At 42.9% G+C, this 19,756-nt stretch overlaps 1 protein-coding gene across 1 annotated transcript; it reads left to right on the top strand.

The window, feature by feature from the left end:
* The first annotated feature begins 1,633 nt into the window (after window positions 1-1,633).
* LOC138871092 (uncharacterized) lies at window positions 1,634-6,126 on the top strand. The gene is made up of 5 exons (XM_070148947.1): window positions 1,634-1,828; window positions 3,669-3,995; window positions 4,089-4,579; window positions 4,895-5,415; window positions 6,074-6,126. The coding sequence occupies exons 1-5, from the start codon at window positions 1,634-1,636 to the stop codon at window positions 6,124-6,126; spliced, it is 1,587 nt and encodes a 528-aa protein (XP_070005048.1).
* Window positions 6,127-19,756: the final 13,630 nt, after the last annotated feature.

Raw genomic sequence — 19,756 nt, 5'->3', positions numbered from 1 at the left:
TACACCGCTATTGCTGAACTCATCGACCAGTTGTACGAAAGGTTGAAGGCCACTGGTTATGTCACTTCTATTCCTGCTGTGGTAGTGGAGAACTCATCTCAATGGGTCAACCCAAACAAAACATGTGCATATCATTCCGGTATGAAGGGGCACACCATTGACGAGTGTCGAACATTGAAAGATAAGATCCAAACATTGATTGATAGCAAGATCATACAGGCAGATGAAGCTACACCCAACGTCCGCAATAATCCTCTCCCAGATCATAGGGGTGATGGGGTACATGTGATAGAGACAGATGAAGAATGGGATCTTGAAGGGTCAATCGGGCTTATTAGGGAAGACGATGACTTTAAACCTGCAATCGCACTCATTCCTATTGTGGTTCAGACGTAGTCATCAGTAGAGGTTGAGGTAACCACATCAGCTCCATTTGCGGTAGAGGTAGCTCCACTCGTAGCCACACATGTTCCATTTGAGGTAGAAGTGGCTACCCTTTTCACAGTGATAGTATCAACCACACCTCCTTTTAATTCCAAAGCCATACCTTGGGATTACGTTGCCGAAGCTAGGCGAAAGGGAAAGGCAAAGATGGAAGAATCTGATGCTGCACAAGGAATGACCAGAACAGGAAGGATCTATACACCCGAACACTTGGGAGGACCAAGCGAGAAGGCTTCTACTAAGCAACCTATCATTAAAACGGGACCGGATGATCTTTGGAGGAAAGTACAGGCGAGGGAATACTCCGTTGTTGATCATTTGAACAAAACCCCCGCCCAAATATCCATCTTATCATTATTGCAAAATTCAGAGGCGCACAAGAATGCTCTGATGAAGGTGTTGAATGAATCTTATGTGCCTAACAACATCACATGCAGAGAAATAGCCAACATGGTAGGGCAGGTGCTGGAAGGTTATAAGCTTACCTTCCACGAGGATGAATTACCGCCCGAAGGTTTAAGTCACAATCAGGCATTGCACATCACAGTGCAGTTTGAAGATAAATTCGTTGCCAGGGTCCTGATAGATGGAGGTTCAAGCCTCAACATTTTCCCATTGTCTACTCTGAAAAGATTGGGCAAAGGTTTTCATGAGATACAGGCAGGATGGATGAATGTGAAAGCCTTTGATGGGTATTAAAGGGCCACGATTGGGGAGATTAATCTTTGTCTGCAGATGGGGCCAACTTGGTTCGATGTTGAATTCCAAGTGCTTGACATATCAGCTACATACAATCTTCTGTTGGGTCGACCTTAGATACATGCCACTGGGGTTGTGGCTTCCACACCACACCAGGCCGTGAAGTTTGAATGGAACCATCAGGAAGTGATCATTCATGGATATGGGAGTAACCCCATTTACACCAGTAAAACCATCCGGTTATCGGGAACAGAAGAAGGCTAGGAGGGGAAACTTATCACCACATCGAACATGTCAATGCAGTTGAGAAATACAAATGGTGGAGTAATAAAATAGAAAGCATACTAGCATGTACTAGGTATGAACCCGGCAAAGGGCTCAGGAATAATCTCCAGGGCATCACTAAACCAATACAGTTGAAACGCCATGGTACAACCTTTGGGCTCGGATACCAGTATACATGGCAAGAGTATGATGATTGGACGCCTCCATGGCGTGGTCCTTATTACCCTCTCGAGCAACCAATGCCACATCTGGGTCAGACTTTCACCAGGCTGATACAATATGGGGTACTACAGAGGAAGAAGCTTTGGATGGGTTGAGGAACCTGTTCCTAGAGGACGAGGACATGGATTGCAGTGCGATAATTGAGGAGGAGGGGGAAGAAGGCCTCACCATTCAGGCTGTGGGGAAAGGATCCATTCTCAGGAATTAGACTGTCACACCATCCCGGGCCCGCCGAGTCCCTGGATAGCTTGGCATTTAGCCTAATTTATTTCTATGGCCATGCTAGGCATTTCAGATGTTTTCAATAATTTTGTTTTAAAGACTCATTTGTTTCAAAATAATTGCTCGATTTATCGAGCCGTACTTATTTTGGATGTTTTCAATTTTTAATCAATGCATTGCTATTTATTATTCATTATTATCTTTCACATTTTTCTTTCTACAATGTTATTATTACTTTTCCTGATGAACCGGTGATTGTGACATGTAATGAGACAACGCAACATAAGGATAGTGACTCAGAAGAAGAGGATGAAATACCTGAGGAAATCGTCCGAGAGGTTGAGAACTTTGAGAATAAACCTAAGTCCAACCTGGACAAAATTGAAGCAGTAAATTTGGGAGACACCGAGACCATCAAGGAAACTCGCGTAAGCATTCACTTATCACCACTAGAGAAAGAGGAGTACGTCCATTTATTGAAGGAATATGAGGATATATTTGCATGGTTGTATGATGACATGACCGGTCTGAGCACATCCATAGTGGCTCCCAAGTTGCATACCAATCCAGTATGTCCGCTAGTGAAGCAGAAACTCAGAAAACTCAAACCAGACATGAGCCTGAAAATCAAGGAGGATGTCACTAAGTAGATCAAGGCCAAAGTCCCCAGGGTAGTTGAGTACCCTACCTGGTTAGCCAACATTGTACCAGTTCCGAAAAAAGATGGGAAAGTCAGAGTATGTGTCGACTATCGAGATTTAAATAGAGCAAGTCCCAAGGACGACTTTCCACTGCCAAACATACATATCCTGATCAACAATTGCGCCAAGCATGAACTCCACTTCTTTGTAGATTGCTTCGCGGGTTATTACCAGATCTGGATGGATGAAGAAGATGCAGATAAAATAGCTTTCATCATATGGTGGGGGGTATACTGCTATAAGATGATGCCATTCGGTTTAAAGAATGCTGAGGCTACTTACATGAGAGCCATGACAACCATCTTCCATGATATGAAACACAAGGAAATAGAGGTGTATGTTGATGACATTATCATCAAATCCAAGAGAGCCACAGATCACATAGCAGACTTGAGGAAGTTCTTTGACATGTTAAGGAGGTACAACTTAAAATTGAACCCCACAAAATGTGCATTCGGGGTTTCCGCAGGAAAGTTATTGGGATTCATTGTTAGCCGTCGGGGAATTGAGTTGGACCCGTCCAAAGTTAAGGCTATTCAAGAATTACCGCCACCAAAGAGCAAGAAGGACGTGATGAGCTTCCTAGGACGTCTCAACTATATCAGTCGCTGCATAGCACAGTTCACAGTTGTATGTGAACCCATCTTTAAAATGTTGAGGAAAGATGCTAAAACGAGTTGGACCGAAGATTGTCAGAAAGCTTTCGACAAAATCAAAGAGTCCCTATCCACACCACCAGTCCTAGTCCCGCCGGAACCTAGGTGACCTTTGCTACTCTATCTATCTGTATTAGATGGAGCTTTAGGATGTGTTTTAGGACAACATGACGAGACACGGAGAAAGGTTCAAGCCATATACTCCTTGAGTAAGAAGTTTACACCCTATGAAGCACGACACTCTCTGCTGGAGCACACTTGCTGTGCTTTGACTTGGACAACTCAGAAATTGAGGCATTATTTTTGTGCCTATACCACATACCTCATATCCAGGATGGACCCTCTGAAGTATATCTTTTAGAAGCCCATGCCGACCGAAAAATTAGCCAAGTGGTAGATACTGTTAAGTGAGTTCGACATCGTCTATGTAACTTAGAAGGTGGTCAAAGGACAAGCATTGGCAGACTATCTTGTTAAAAATCCTGTGGGAGGAGAATACAAACCCTTGAAAACTTATTTTCCCGACGAAGAAGTATCATTCATAGGAGAGGACATTACTGAAGCTTACGATGATTGTAGGATGTTCTTCGATGGATCTGCAAACTTCAAAGGAATGGGTATTGGAGCGGTTTTGGTATCAGAAACAGGTCAACACTACCCTGTATCTGCGAAGCTTATGTTTCCAGGTACCAACAAAATAGTGAAATATGAGGCTTGCATCATGGAGTTCAATCTGGCCATCGATATGAATATACAGGAGTTATTGGTAATTGGAGATTCGGATCTTCTAGTACATTAGGTTCAAGGAGAGTGGGCTACGAAGAACACCAAGATACTACCATATTTGTATCATGTGCAGGAACTGATGAAAATATTCACAAAGATAGAATTCAAACATGTACCTAGAATTCAAAATGAGTTTGCACACGCACTAGCCACTTTGTCATCAATGATACAACATCCAGATAAGAATTTCAATGATCCCGTCCCGGTGAGGATCCACAATAAACCGGCTTACTGTGCTCATGTTGAAGAGGAGACGGATGGAAAGCCTTGGTTCCACGACATCAAAGAATATTTGACAAGAGGAGAATATCCAGAGCAGGCAAACCACACTCAGAAATACACGTTGCGGAGGCTATTCAATCACTTCTTCCAAAGCGAAAGAACCCTGTATAGAAGAACCCTTGATCTAGGGTTGTTAAGGTGTGTTGACGCAAAGGAAGCTTCCAGATTGCTCGAAGAAATACATGCCAGAACTTGTGGACCACATATGAAAGGTTTTGTCCTGGCCAAGAAAATACTCAAAGCTAGATATTTTTGGATGACCATGGAGACGGATTGCATCTGGTAGGTACAGAAATGCCCCCAATGTCAGGTAAATGCAGACATGATATGGGTACCACCTAATGAGCTCAACGCAACAAGTGCACCTTGGCCTTTTGATGCCTGGGTAGTGGATGTCATCGCTCCGATTGAGCCCACTACTTCAAACGGGCACAAGTTCATTTTAGTGGCCATTGACTACTTCACAAAATGGGTAGAGGCTGCATTCTACAAAACTATAACCAAGAAAGTCATCGCAGACTTTGTCAAGGATCATATTGTTTGTCGATTCAGAGTTCCAGAGTCCATTATCACTGATAATGCCGCCAATCTCAACAGTGATCTGATGAAAGCCATGTGTGAAACCTTCAAAATCAAGCACAAAAACTCTACAACATACAAACCTCAAATGAACAGAGCTATGGAAGCTGCTAACAAGAACATCAAGAAGATACTAAGGAAGTTGGTAGAAAACCACAAAAAATGGCACGAGAAGTTACCCTTTGCCCTATTGGGGTACCGTACTACAGTCCGCACATCAACTGGAGCAACCCTCTATTTACTTATTTATGGTACCGAAGCTGTCATCCCAGCCAATGTAGAGATTCCTTCTTTAAAGATCATACAGGAAGCCGAACTTAGCGATGCAGAATGGATAAGGAGCCACTATGAAAAACTGGCCGGAATAAATGGAAAAAGAATGAATACAGTATGTCACGGTAAGCTTTATCATAACAGAATGTCCAGGGCTTTCAACAAAAGAGTCAAACAAAAGCAATTCGCACCAGGACAATTGGTATTGAAGAAGATCTTCCCGCATCAAGATGAAGCCAAAGGGAAATTCTCTCCCAACTGGCAAGGTCCTTACATGGTTCACCGGGTGCTAACAGGAGGAGCACTCATACTTGCAGAAATGGACGGAGAAGTTTGGCCAAACCAATCAATTCAGACATAGTCAAGAGATACTATGTTTAAACTATTTACATTTCTTCATCTAATGCAATTGAACTACGCTTGACCTGATTCCCGTTTAAGAGGGGATACGTAGGCAGCCATGTGGGTTTGGTCATATCTTAATAAAATTTTCATTTTTCCCAGCACCCAAAACTGGGGCAGAATTTTGAGGAGGACACTCAAAATTCCGGAGTAAGTTCAACAAGTTTCGTCACTCGCAAACGGTCGAAGAATCATTTACCAAACTGGGGCAGAATTTTGAGGGGAACCCTCAAAATTCTAAAATTTGAGGGGGCCCTCAAAATTCTAAAATAAAAAGAGCTGCAATGTCTCTGAAATGTGTTACAGTCACTAGTTCATCCAAAATTAACTGATATTTCACTATGAAAAATAACTTCATTTTTTATCAATAAATGCATATTTTTGAAAACTCTATTTCCGTGACAGTTAGGTGCTACCCAGGGCAACTCAAATAAAGCCTCCAGAACGGAGCGAAGCAAAACCAGCAAACGAAGGCACGAACCAACTTCCTCTTACAAAACTTACAATTTTCTTCGGATGCAGGCATGGTGAACATAACAGAAGCATTAGCAAACATACATATACCAAAGTCCTAACGATCAGGCTACTAGACGCAAATATATCTCCAGCTAAGAACTATCCTATTCTTATTTGTTCTCTTTGCATGAGGCTAAGCTCTTCCTCCATATTTGCATAAGGCTAAGCATTACCTTCTCTCTGCATGAGACTAAGCCCTATCTCAAATCTTTGCATGAGGCTAAGCCCTGCCTCCATATTTGCATAAGGCTAAGCATTGCCTTCTCTTTGCATGAGACTAAGCCCTGTCTCAAATCTTTGCACGAGGCTAAGCCCTGCATCCATATTTGCATAAGGCTAAGAATTGCCTTCTTTTTGCATGAGACTAAGCCCTATCTCAAATCTTGCATGAGGCTAAGCCCTGCCTCCATATTTGCATAAGGCTAAGAATTGCCTTCTCTTTACATGAGACTAAGCCCTGTCTCAAATCTTGCATGAGGCTATGTCTTGCCTCTATATTTGCATAAGGCTAAGCATTGCTTTCTCTTTGCATAAGACTAAGCTCTGTCTCAATGTCGCATGAGGCTAAGCACTCCCTTCTCATGGGACTAAGCATTATCACTCCCTACATGAATGTTGCTATATTCTTGGCACTATTTCTCTCGGGCTAAGCTCTGCCCCAAACTCCACACGAGACTAAGCTTTGTTTCGCTATCATTTTTTATCATATCTTTGCACTTCATGGGCTGACATATAGCCAACCTGTCCAAAGGCGTCATAGTCCAAAGGCATCATCCTCATAGCCTGAAGACACCATGTCATGGCCCGAGGATCCCTCAATACTTGCACATAATTATTCAAAGGCATCATGGTTCAGAGGCACCATCCTCATGGCCCGAGAACATCATTGCATGGCATGCGAATATCCTATCTCACAATTCATGGCCCAGGATATCATAGTCTAAGGATGTCATCCGCCCTGTCCAAAGACAATCTTTCATGGTCCAAAGGAAATTTGCATCATCTATATGCTCGCATGCATTATGTTTTAAGTCTTGCAGGTAATCTAGGAGGTAACCGTTCTTCAAACGAGAGCAACTTTCGCTCCGGTTTCTGCTCATACCATTTATACCTTGCTATTATTTCAAACGTAACTGATTCCCATCAATTTCTTGCCTTCACTCCATGATCGTTCAGATACCCACCCTGCGATACATCCGTTAAAATTTAGATTCACATTCATAACTCCGCATAAATCCATCAGATACTATCCTCCCCGAAAGAACCCTTTCCGAAACATACGAATATTCCTGTAACAATTCCATCGGTTTCATTCACCGTTGGGTCCAGAACTACACATGGCCTGATTCCTGTAAAACCAGAGATATGTAGGTAGCTCAAAGACCAGGGTTCAACCTCTATTTTTCAAAACATCCCATTCGGTCAAAATTGATCATCATTTCTTTACCCGAAAACTCTTTTATCCTTCCCGGGTAAAGAGGGGCGCTGTTGATACCCAATTTTTCCCTATAATATTTTTTCAAAAAGCATATATACCTCCAAAACTATGCATTAACATCAATTAATATTTTTCCATAATTTCTGCATTTTTAAGGTTTTTAATTAATTTATCCCAGTATTTTTTATTTATGTAAACAATTACTAATTGCATCACAAATAGTTTTATAATAATTGTGTGGCTTAGTTTTATTATTTGCATTTGTACTAAGTTTTAATTATTTTACAAATAGCCATATTTGCATTTTTTGGGGTTATAATTGCAATAACTTTGCAATTATAGCCCATGCATGCATTATTACATTATTTTACTAGAAAATTGCTTTTTGCATTTTTTAAATACTAAGTAATTGTTTTAAAACATGCCTAGGCATGAAAATCATTTTTATAATCTGTTAGTTATTTTTTACAATTATTTTTATCAATTAAATGGGTATTTAACAAATAGCCTTTTTTTATTTTTTCGGACCTAACCTATTAAACCAGCCCAATTTCAATTCCCCAATCCCAATCCAATTAGAACCAGGCCCAAATCTACCCTGGCCCAACCTAAAAACTCTACCCGGCCCCAAACCTGTGATCAACGACCACCGTTCCCCCTTTCCTTTTTATTCCAAAAGACCCCTAAATCCTAATCATTTCTCCCGTTCAGCCTCCCTAAAATCCTCTCCTCTCCGTTCTCTCTAAGAATCAACCCTAACCCTAATTGCCGCCACCTGAACCTAGCCCTAATCCCTTCGATTCTTACCTATTCTATGAGGTTCCACGATCGTTTCAGACCTCCATTGGTTTCCTACTTCTTCTGGTTGTTCGATTTAGCTATTCCATGAAAGAAATCCCAAAAGATCTAGCCCAGATCTTGTTCGAGACTCTTTAAGAGTCCGACTACGGTCACCTCCGTTTGTGAGTGCTACTATCTCGATGTTTATGGTTCAAAACCAGATTCCCTTTACCCCTCCCTTTTTTTCCTCAAAACCCTAATCTTTGGACATGAATCTGTCCAGATCTTTGTAGATCTGGAATGATTCTGAGTTCGTCAATGACCTTTCTCTAAATATCTCGTGTTTCTTACTGTCAATCGATTTTGGTACTTTGTTATTTTAGGGTTTTGGTTTCCTTGATTATTGGTTGGTCAAATCTCTGTGTTTGAAGTGATTTCAAGTTTCCATGACCGTTTTCTTTAAGAGTCTTCTGATTCCCCTACTAATAATCGACTCTAAGTATTTTCAAAATTAGGGTTTCTATGTCACAACCCCAAACCGGATTCGGTCGTGATGGCGCCTCTCGTAAAACAAGGTCAGCCGACACAACCCCTCAAACCATTTAAGACAGTTATAAGAATTGATTTTAAGTCATTAATATGCTACAAATCCCAAAATAAAGAGTGAAATAGAACGATTGCGGAAATAATAAAGCCCGACATAGGGGTGTCACGAGTCATGAGCATCTAAACATCTATCTAAGAGTATGAAAAAGACTGCACAGTCTATTACAAAACTAGTACAAAGGAAAGTAAAGACAGAAAGGAGAAGCACTGGGCTGCGAACACCGAGCAGCTACCTAGTCAACTCTGAACAACTTCCTAGAAAACAATCAGCCCTCGCTAGCATGACCCGAGACTCCTGGATCTGCACACAGGGTGTAGGGAGTAATGTGAGTATGCCAACTTAGTAAGGAATAAAAGTAAAGGCAGCTGAGTGATAAGAAAACACGTAAAACACAGCAAAATACTACAAAGAAGAAGTATAAAACTAGAATAAGGCAATAATCAGTAAAAACTCGTAGAAACACCTTAGTTCAGTAAAAACCTCTTTTAAACATCTTTTAGCAGTTAAACGAGTGAATGAAAAGTAGTTGGAAAAGATAGACACATAAAATCAGGCCTTTGAGCAAAATACCAACAAAATCAGCCCCTCGGGATATCTCACAATCACTCGTATCAGCCCCTCAGGCAATAACATGGAACAACATCAGCCCCTCGGCTACATCACATCTCACACTGGGTACCCGCGCTCACTAGGGGTGTACAGACTCCGGAAGGGCCCCTTATGGCCCAAGCGCAATAATAAGCCATCTTGTGGCATAATCAAACAGGCACTCAGCCTTGTAACAAGCCACCTTGTGGCGTAACAACTCAGGCCTTTGGCCTCATAATCATCAATCAGTATAATACTGCTGCGGCGCGCAACCCGATCCCTATAGTATCCTCACAACTCAGGCCCTCTGCCTTACTCAGTCAGAATCTCACAAGCCACTCGAGCAATAGTAAAACATTATGCTCAACCCAAAATATCATTTAAAATATCAAAAACGAGTAAAGATGGCTGAGTTATGAAAATAGTAGAATAAAGCATGACTGATTATAAATACGAAGTCAAAACAATGAGGAATAGTAGTAATAATCCCCTAAGGGTCCAAAACAGTTGGCACAAGGCCTAAATATGGCATTCAACCCAAAACATGATGATAGCAAATAATTTTCAATCAAATACGCAGTTAAATAGTCATACGGGACAGACTAAGTCACAATCCCCAACGGTGCACAACCCCACGCTCGTCATTTAGCATGCGAGTCACCTTAAAGTAGCACAACGATATGAAATTCGGGGTTTCATACCCTCAGGACAACATTTACAATCGATTCTTACCTATATCCTGTCCAAACTCTACTCGCGATGCCTTTGCCTCTCGCCTTGGCCTCAACTCGTGTCGAATCTATCCAGAATCAGATTCATGACATCAAAATATGCTAAGGGAACGAAGCCCATGTGAAAATAATCAAATTACAACACAAATCCCGAAATTAACCAAACCCGACCCCCAGGCCCATGTCTCGGAATCCAATAAAAATATCAAAAGTACCAAATTCCGACCATAAAAGACCCCTCAAACCCTTAATCAAAGGTCTCCAATCTCAAGCCCTAGATTCTTCTATATTTACCCACAAATTTCCATAAATTCCAAGCCTAATCAATGAAATAACACCTTAGGAACGAGTTTTATGTTCAAAAATCTTACCTCAATTAAGTTCCCTCTGGTTCCCTCTTCAAAATCCCCCAAAAAGCTCCAAAATCGATTTAAAATGGTGAAGAAAGGCAGAAAATCGTGAAGGATAAAATATATACTTTCTGAACCAGGCTTCTTTCACCTGCGGTCCCTACATCACACTTGCGGTACCGTATCTGTGGCCAAAGCACCGCATCTGCGGTTTTCACTTAAAAGCCCACTTCCGCATCTGCGACCAAATGCCCGCACCTGCGCTATTGCAGGTGCGCTCCAATAGCCGCTTCTGCGGTTCCGGCTGACCTCCATCTTGGCCGCTTCTGCGGTTTGCCTTCCATTTCTGCGGGCATCGCACCTGCAGCCTCCCAACCGCAGGTGCGGTTATGACAGCAACAATAAACTTCAGCTGCCAAACTCAACTCCAAAATCTCCCGTCAACCATCCGAAATCACCCCGAGGCCCCCCGCGACCTTAACCAAAAGCATGAACAAATCATATACCCCTATCCAAACTTATACCAATCTTCAAAACACCTCAGACAACATAGAATCAACCAACTAACGTCGGATTCAAGCCTAAGGTTCCAAAAATCTTCCGAATTCCGCTTTTGATCAAAAAGTCTATCAAACCACGTCCGAATGACCTGGAATTTTGCACACACATTCCAAATGACACAACGGACCTACTGCAACTCCCGAAAATTCCATTCCAACCCCTATATCAAAATATCACCTATCAACCGAAGAACGCCAAAATTCCAGTTTCGCCAATTCAAGCCTAAACCTACTACGGACCTCCAAAACACGTTCCGATCACACTCCTAAGTCCCAAATCACCTCCCAAAACTATCTGAACCATCGGAACTCACATCCGAGCCCTTTTCCACATAAGTCAACATCCAATTGACTTTTCCAATTTAAGCTTACTCAAAAGAGACTAAGTATCTCAAACCTTACCAAAACCTCTCCGAACCCGAGCCAACCAACCCGATAACATATAATACAACTAAACAAGACAATAAGAAGCGGGAATGGGGGAAACAAAGCGGTAACTCATGAAACGACCGGCCAGGTCATTACATCCTCCCCTTCTTAAACAAACATTTGTCCTCGAACGGTCAAGAAACATACCTGAAGCCTCAAACGGGTGAGGATATAGGCTCCGCATCTCCCGCTCGGTCTCCCAGTTAGCCTCCTCCACGGGCCGACCTCTCCACTGCACTTTCACTGAAGTTATATCCTTTGACCTCAACTTTCGAACTCGACGCTCAAAAATAGCCACTGGCTCCATATCATAAGTCAAATTACCATCTAACTGAACCGTGTTGAAATCCAAAACATGATACAGATCGCCAATATACATACAGAGCATAGAAAAATGAAATACCGGATGCACACTCGATAAGCTGGGTGGCAAAGTAAGCTCATAAGCCACATCCCCAATCCTCCGAAGCACCTCAAAAGGCCCAATGAACCGAGAAATCAATTTTCCCTTCTTCCTAAATCTCATAACACCCTTCATGGGTGAAACCTTCAATAGAACCTTCTCACCGACAATGTAGGACATATCCCGAACCTTCCTATCAACATAAATCTTTTGTCTTGACTGTGCTATACAAAGCCTCTCCTAAATCACCTTCACCCTGTCTAAAGCATCCTGCACCAAGTCTGTACCCAATAGCCTAGCCTCACCCGGCTCAAACCAACCAACTGGAGATCTACACCGCCTCCCATACAAAGCCTCATATGGATCCATCTGAATACTCGACTGGTAACTATTGTTATAAGCAAACTCTACGAGCGGTAGAAACTGATCCCATGACCCTCTAAAATCATTGACACAAGCGAGCAATATGTCCTCCAATATCTGAATAGTGCGCTCGGACTGCCCGTCCGTCTGAGGGTGAAAAGTTGTGCTTAACGTAACCTGAGTACCCAACTCTCGCTGTACAGACCTCCAAAACTGTAAAGTAAACTGAGTGCCTCTATCGGAAATGATGGAAACTAGGACACTATACAAACGAACAATCTCCCAGATATAGATCTTTGCCAACCGCTCTGAAAATAAGTAGTACACACAGGAATGAAGTGCACGAACTTGGTCAATCGATCCATAATCACCCAAATAGCATCAAATTTCTTCAAAGTCCGTGGGAGACCAACTATAAAGTCCATGGTGATCCTCTCCCACTTCCACTCTGGAATATCTATCTGCTGAAGCAAGCCACCCGGTCTCTGATGCTCATATATAACCTGCTAATAATTGAGATACTAAGCTACAAATCCCACAATGTACTTCTTCATTCTCCTCCACCAATAATGTTGTCTCAGATCCTGATACATCTTTGCGGCACCCGGATGAATAGAATACCGCGAGTTATGTGCCTCCTCCAAAATCAACTCTCGAAGCCCATCCACATTGGGCACACATATCCAGCCCTACATCCTCAATACCCCATCATCACCAATAGTCACATCTCTAGCATCATCCTGCTGAACTCTTTCCTTAAGGACAAGCAAATAAGGATCATCATACTGGCACTCTCTGATGTGATCAAATAAGGAAGACCGAGAAATCACACAAGCTAATACCCGACTAGGCTCTGAAATATCCAACCTCACAAACCAATTGGCCAAGGCCTGAACATCAACTACAAGAGGTCTCTCCCCAACAGGAATATACGCCAAACTCCACATACTCACCGCCTTCCTACTCAAGGCATCGGCCACCACATTGTCCTTCCCCGGATGGTACAAAATAGTGATATCATAGTCCTTTAGCAGCTTCAACCATCCCTGCTTCTGAACCGCCTATCAATTTGAATACCCTTACTAGACACCACGTGCCCCAGGAAAGCCACTGAACTGAGCCAAAACTCACACTTGGAGAACTTTGCATAAAGTTTTTCCTCCCTCAATCTCTACAACACAACTCTCAAATGCTCCGCATGCTCCTCCTGACTACGCGAGTACACCAGAATATCATCAATGAAAACTATGACAAACGAGTTGAGATAAGGTCGAAACACGCTATTCATCAAATGTATGAATGTTGTTGGGGCATTGGTCAGCCCAAAAGACATCACCAGGAACTTATAATGACCATATCGGGTCCTGAAAACCGTCTTAAGAATATCTGAGTCCCTGATCTTCAACTGGTGATAACCTGAACGGAGATCAATCTTGGAGAACGCTCTCGCTCCCTGAAGCTGGTCAAATAAATCATTGATACGAGGCAAATGATACTTGTTCTTGATTGTTACTTTGTTCAACTACTTGTAATCAATGCACATCCTCATCGTGCCATCCTTCTTCTTCACAAATAGAATAGGCGCACCCCAAGGCGACACACTAGGCCGAATAAACCCCTTATCAAGGAGTTTCGGAAGTTGCTCCTTCAACTCCGCTGGTGCCATATGATACTGTGGAATAGAAATGGGCTGGGTGCCTGGCACCAGATCAATACAAAAATCAATATCCATGTCCGATGGCATGCCCAACAGTTCTGCATGAAACACATCGTGAAAATCCCTCACTACAGGAACTGAATCAATACTAGGAGTCTCTGCACTGACATCCCTCACAAAGGCTATGTATGAAAGACAACCTTTCCCAACTATACACTGGGCCTTCAAGAATGAAATCACCCTACTGGGAACATAATCGATCAAACCTCGCCACTCAATCCATGGCACACCCGACATAGCCAAAGTCATTGTCTTAGCATGACAGTCCAAAATAGCGCGACACCCAATATAACATCGAAGTCTACCATACATAACAACAAAAGATCCACTCGGATCTCCAGACCCCCAATAGTCACCACACATGACCGGTACACACGGTCTACAACAATAGTATTGCCCACAGGAGTGATACACGAACAAATGAAATAAGAGAGTTACAGGGCGTATCCAAATAACGAGCAAAGTATGATAACACATAAGAATAAGTGGAACCGGGATCAAACAATACAGAGGCATCTCTGTGGCACATTGAAACAATACCTGTGATCACAACATCTGAAGCAATAGCATCGGGTCTAGCTGGGAATGCATAGAAACGGGCCTGACCACCACCTGATCGACCTCCTCCTCTAGGACGACCCCTAGCTGGCTAGGTGGGTGGTGGTGAAGTGACTAGCGCTGAAGCCGATGGCTGACTCTTCTACTGAGATGAACCCCCAAGATGACGAGGACACTACCTCCATATATGCCCCAACTCTCCACACTCACAGCAACTCCTTGGTGCTAGAGACGGGGACTGAAGGGAACCCCTAGCATCGGAATGACTAGCAGATGCACCTGGCATAGAAGAGCCCTGAACTAACGGAGCACGAGACAAGCTCTGGTCTAAAAGGGCATTGAGAGATGACTAGCCCTGATGAGAACTATGAGAACTATGACCCGATGACGCCCCACGATAACCTGGGCGAGTTGACTGAGCATGCCTGAATGGATGGCCCCTACCATGCTGAAACTGACCCCTCGAAGGAGCACCACCATAACTACCAAATCCCCGAGGCCTCTTGGCTTCCCTCTTATCCCGCTCCTGGCAACGAACTGACTCAATATCGCGAGCAATGTCACCAACCTCCTCAAAAGTAGCACCAGACACCCTCTCCCTGGTCATGAGAATCTGAAGGTGATACGTGAGGCTATCAACGAACCTCCTAATCCTCTCTCTCTATAGGAACCATCCAAACAATATGACGAGCTAACTCCGAGAACCTCATCTCATACTGCGTCATAGTCATATCTCCCTGACGCAACCACTTGAACTGCCTGCGCAGCTCCTCTCTACAAGACTGTGGCACATACTTCTCCAAAAAGAGAATAGAGAACTGCTGTTAGGTAAGGGATGCTGCACCAATAGGCCTATGCCTCTCATAAGCCTCCCGCCAAGTGAAGACGGCTCTAGAAAACTGAAAAGTAGTAAATGCGACCTCGCTGGTCTCCAGAATACCGGTTGTACGAAGAATCCTCTAACACTTGTCCAAGAAACCCTAGGCATCCTCGCCCTCTACACCACTGAAAGTCGGAGGCTGAAGTCTACCAAACCTCTCCAACCTACGTTGCTCGTCCTCTGGCATAGCAGGAGCTACATAGTCCTGAACAGCTGCAACCGGCTAGGATGGAGGCACCCCCGGTGTCTGAAGTCTCTGCACGACCTGCTCAGGTGTGCGAGCGGCGGGAGTCTAAGTGCCTCCCCCAGCTTGAGAAGTAGTTGCGGTTGTAGTAACTGAGACCGCCTGAGCTAGGTCAGTACATACTGATAGAATATAGGTCAGGGCCTCCTGAAGACCTAGAATCACAATGGGCACAGCTGGTGCCTGAGCTAGTACTGCTGGAGTGTCCACAATTGGGACATGATCATAAAGTAGGGTGGTTGGTGGATCTGCAAGTGCTGCCCTAGCTGCTCTGCAGGCTACACCCCTGCCCCTACCATGACCTCGACCACATCCTTGACCTCTAGTGGCCCCAACTGGTGGTACTGGTGGCCGTCCATCATGACCAGTAGCACGTGTCCTTACCATCTATGAGAGAATAAAATAACAGAAGTTTAGTACTCGGATCAACAAATTCGCACGACAAGAATTTTAAGAATATGAAGTTTTCCTAAAGGTTCTATAGCATCCCAAGGATAAATACAGACGTCTCTGTACCGATCCACGAGACTCTACTAAACTTGTTCATGACTCGTGAGGCCTATGTAACCTAGGCTCTAATACCAACTTGTCACGACCCCAAACCGGACTCGGTCGTGATGGTGCCTCTCGTGAAACAAGGCCAGCCGACACAAACCCTCAAACCATTTAAGATAGTTATAAGAATTGATTTTAAGTCATTAGTTTGCTACAAATCCCAAAATAAATAGTGAAATAGAACGATTGCGGAAATAGTACAGCCCGACATCAGGGTGTCAACGGTCATGAGCATCTAAACATCTGTCTAAGAGTATGAAAAAGACTACACAGACTATTACAGAACTAGTACAAAGGAAAGTAAAGATAGGAAGGAGAAGCACTGGGATACGAACACCGAGCAGCTACCTAGTCAACTCCGAACAACCTACTGGAAAGCAGTCAGCCCTCGCTGGCGTGACTCGAGACTCCTAGATCTACACACAGGGTGAAAGGAGTAATGAGAGTACACAAACTTAGTAAGTAATAAAAGTAAAGGTAGCTGAGCGATAAGAAAACACGTAAAACACTGCTACAAAGAGGCAGTATAAAACCAGAACAAGGCAATAATCAGTAAAAACTCATAGAAACACCTTAGTTCAGTAAAAACCTCTTTAAAACATCTTTTAGCAGTTAAACGAATGAATGAAAAGCAGTGAGAAAAAATAGACACATAAAATCATCCCCTCAAGCAAAATACCAATAGAATTAGCCCCTCGGGCTATCTCACAATCACTTGTATCAGCCCCTCAGGCAATACCATGGAACAACATCAGTCCCTCAGCTATATCACATCTCACACTGGGTACTCGCGCTCACTAGGGGTGTACAGACTCCGGGAGGGGCCCTTTACGACCCAAGCGCAATAACAAGCCATCTCGTAGCATAATCAAACAGACATTCGACCTTGTCACAAGCTACCTTGTCACAAGCTACCTTGTGGCGTAACAACTCCGGCCCTCGGCCTCATAATCATGAATCAGCATAATACTACTGCGGCGCGTAGCCCGATCCCCATAGTATCTTCACAACACAGGCCCTCGGCCTTGCTCAGTCAGAATCTCACAAGCCACTCGGGCAATAGTAAAACATGATGCTCAGCCCAAAATATTATTTAAAATATCAAAAACGAGTAAAGATGCTGAGTTATGAAAATAATAGAATAAAGCATGACTGAGTACAAATACGAAGTCAAAATAGTGAGGAATAGTAGTAATAATCCTCTAAGGGTCCAAAATAGTTGGCACGAGGCCCAAGTATGGCATTCAACCCAAAACATGATGATAGCAAATAGTTTTCAATCAAATACGCAGTTAAACAGTCATACGAAATGGACTAAGTCACAATCCCCAACAGTGAACGATCCTACGGTCATCATCTAGCATGTGTGTCACCTCAAAGTAGTACAATGATGTGAAATCTGGGGTTTCATACCCTCAGGCACAATGATGCCTTTGCCTCTCACCTCGGCCTCAACTCATATCGAATCTATCCAAAATCAGAATCATGACATCAAAATATACTAAGGGAACGAAGCCCAAACGAAAATAATAAAATTACAACACAAATCCTGAAATTAACCAAACCTGACCCCTGGGCCCATGTCTTAGAATCCGATAAAAATTACATCAATAAACTTCTTATCCTCCCACGAGTTCATCCATATCAAAAGTACCAAAATCTGACCGCAAATGACCCCTCAAACCCTTAATCAAAAGTCTCCAATCTCAAGCCCTAGTTTCTTCAATATTTACCCACAAATTTCCATAAATTCCAGGCCTAATCAATAAAATAACACCATAGGAGTGAGTTTTATGTTCAAAAATCTTACCTCAATGAAGTTCCCTCTGATTCCCTCTTCAAAATCCCCCAAAAAGCTCCAAAATCGATTTAAAATGGTGAAGAAAGGCTGAAAATTGCGAAAGATGAAATATATACTTTCTGACCCAGGCTTCTTGCACCTGCGGTCCCTACACCACACCTGCGGTACCGCATCTGTGGCCGAAGCACCGCATCTATGGTTTTCACTTAAAAGCTCACTTCCGCATCTGCGACCAAACGCCAGCACATGCGCTATCGCAGGTGCGCTCCAATAGACGCTTCTGCAGTTCCAGCTTACCTCCCTCTTGGCCACTTATGCGGCTTCCCTTCTGCTTCTGCGGGCATCGCACCTGCGGCCTCCCAACCGCATGTGCGGTTATGACAGTAACAACAAAACTTCATCTGCCAAACTCAACTTCAAAATCTCCCGTCAACCATCCGAAATCACCCCGAGGCCCCCCCCGGGACCTCAACCAAAAGCACGAACAAGTCATATACCATTATCCAAACTTATACCAATCTTCAAAACACCTCAAACAACGTCGAATCAACCAAATAACATCGGATTCAAGCCTAAGGTTCCAAAAATCTTCTGAAATCCGCTTTTGATCAAAAAGTCTATCAAACCACGCCCGAATAACCTGAAATTTTGCACACACTTCCCAAATGACACAACGGACCTACTGAAACTCCCAAAAATTCCATTTCGACCCCTATGTCAAAATCTTACCTATCAACTGGAAAACGCCAAAATTCCAATTTCGCCAATTCAAGCCTAAACCTACTACGGACCTCCAAAATACGTTCCGATCACACTCTTAAGTCCCAAATCACCTCCCGAAATTATCCGAATTATCGGAACTCACATCCGAGCCCTTTTCCATATAAGTCAACATTCAATTGACTTTTCCAATTTAAGCATACTTAAAAGAGAGTAAGTGTCTCAAACCTTACCAAAACCTCTCCGAACCGGAGCCAACCAACCCGATAACACATAATACAGCAAAATAAGACAATAAGAAGCAGGAATGGAGGAAACATAGCGGTAACTCATGAAACGACCGCCTGAGTCATTACATTCTACTTTGTCTGTTCTTGCAAAAGGCTTTTCCGAAATTTCTTATGTTTTTGTTTAATCTTTCGGTAATGACTATATTTCAGGCTTTATTGTTTGACTGTTTGTTGTTATCTTCAACATTTTGTTCGTTATTATTTTAAATAATTGACTGACTGACTCAATTATCTAGGGTTTCTTTTTTGCTGAAATGATTTATTGAATTTCTGCTTGCTTTCCGTAATCCTGAAATTCCTAATTAACGTCTCTTGCCTATTTAGGGGTTGTTTGACCCTAGAATGATCTCTAATTGCTCAAGTTACCTTATTTGTGTGATTGATTGCTTGATTTATGGGTTCTAACCTTAATTGGCTGTTAGACTCACTTCTTGCCTTATTTGAAACTCAATCCAAGTTATTTAGGGGAATAATTCTCTGATTGTCTGCCCTGTCAAGCTTAATTGATTATTTGATTGCTTTCCTTACCTTATTTATAATATTAAGCTGCCTTACCTTATTTACTTTACACTACTCGACTCCTATAAGTACATGACTCTGTTTCAAACACAGACACACATAGACCTAAGAAAGAACACTTAAAAATTCTTGCTCTCTCTCTCTATTGCAACCTGC

This window comes from Nicotiana sylvestris, chromosome 6 (genome assembly GCF_000393655.2).
Source record: "Nicotiana sylvestris chromosome 6, ASM39365v2, whole genome shotgun sequence".
Lineage (NCBI taxonomy): Eukaryota > Viridiplantae > Streptophyta > Magnoliopsida > Solanales > Solanaceae > Nicotiana > Nicotiana sylvestris.
This window is presented reverse-complemented; position numbering and strand designations above follow the sequence as displayed.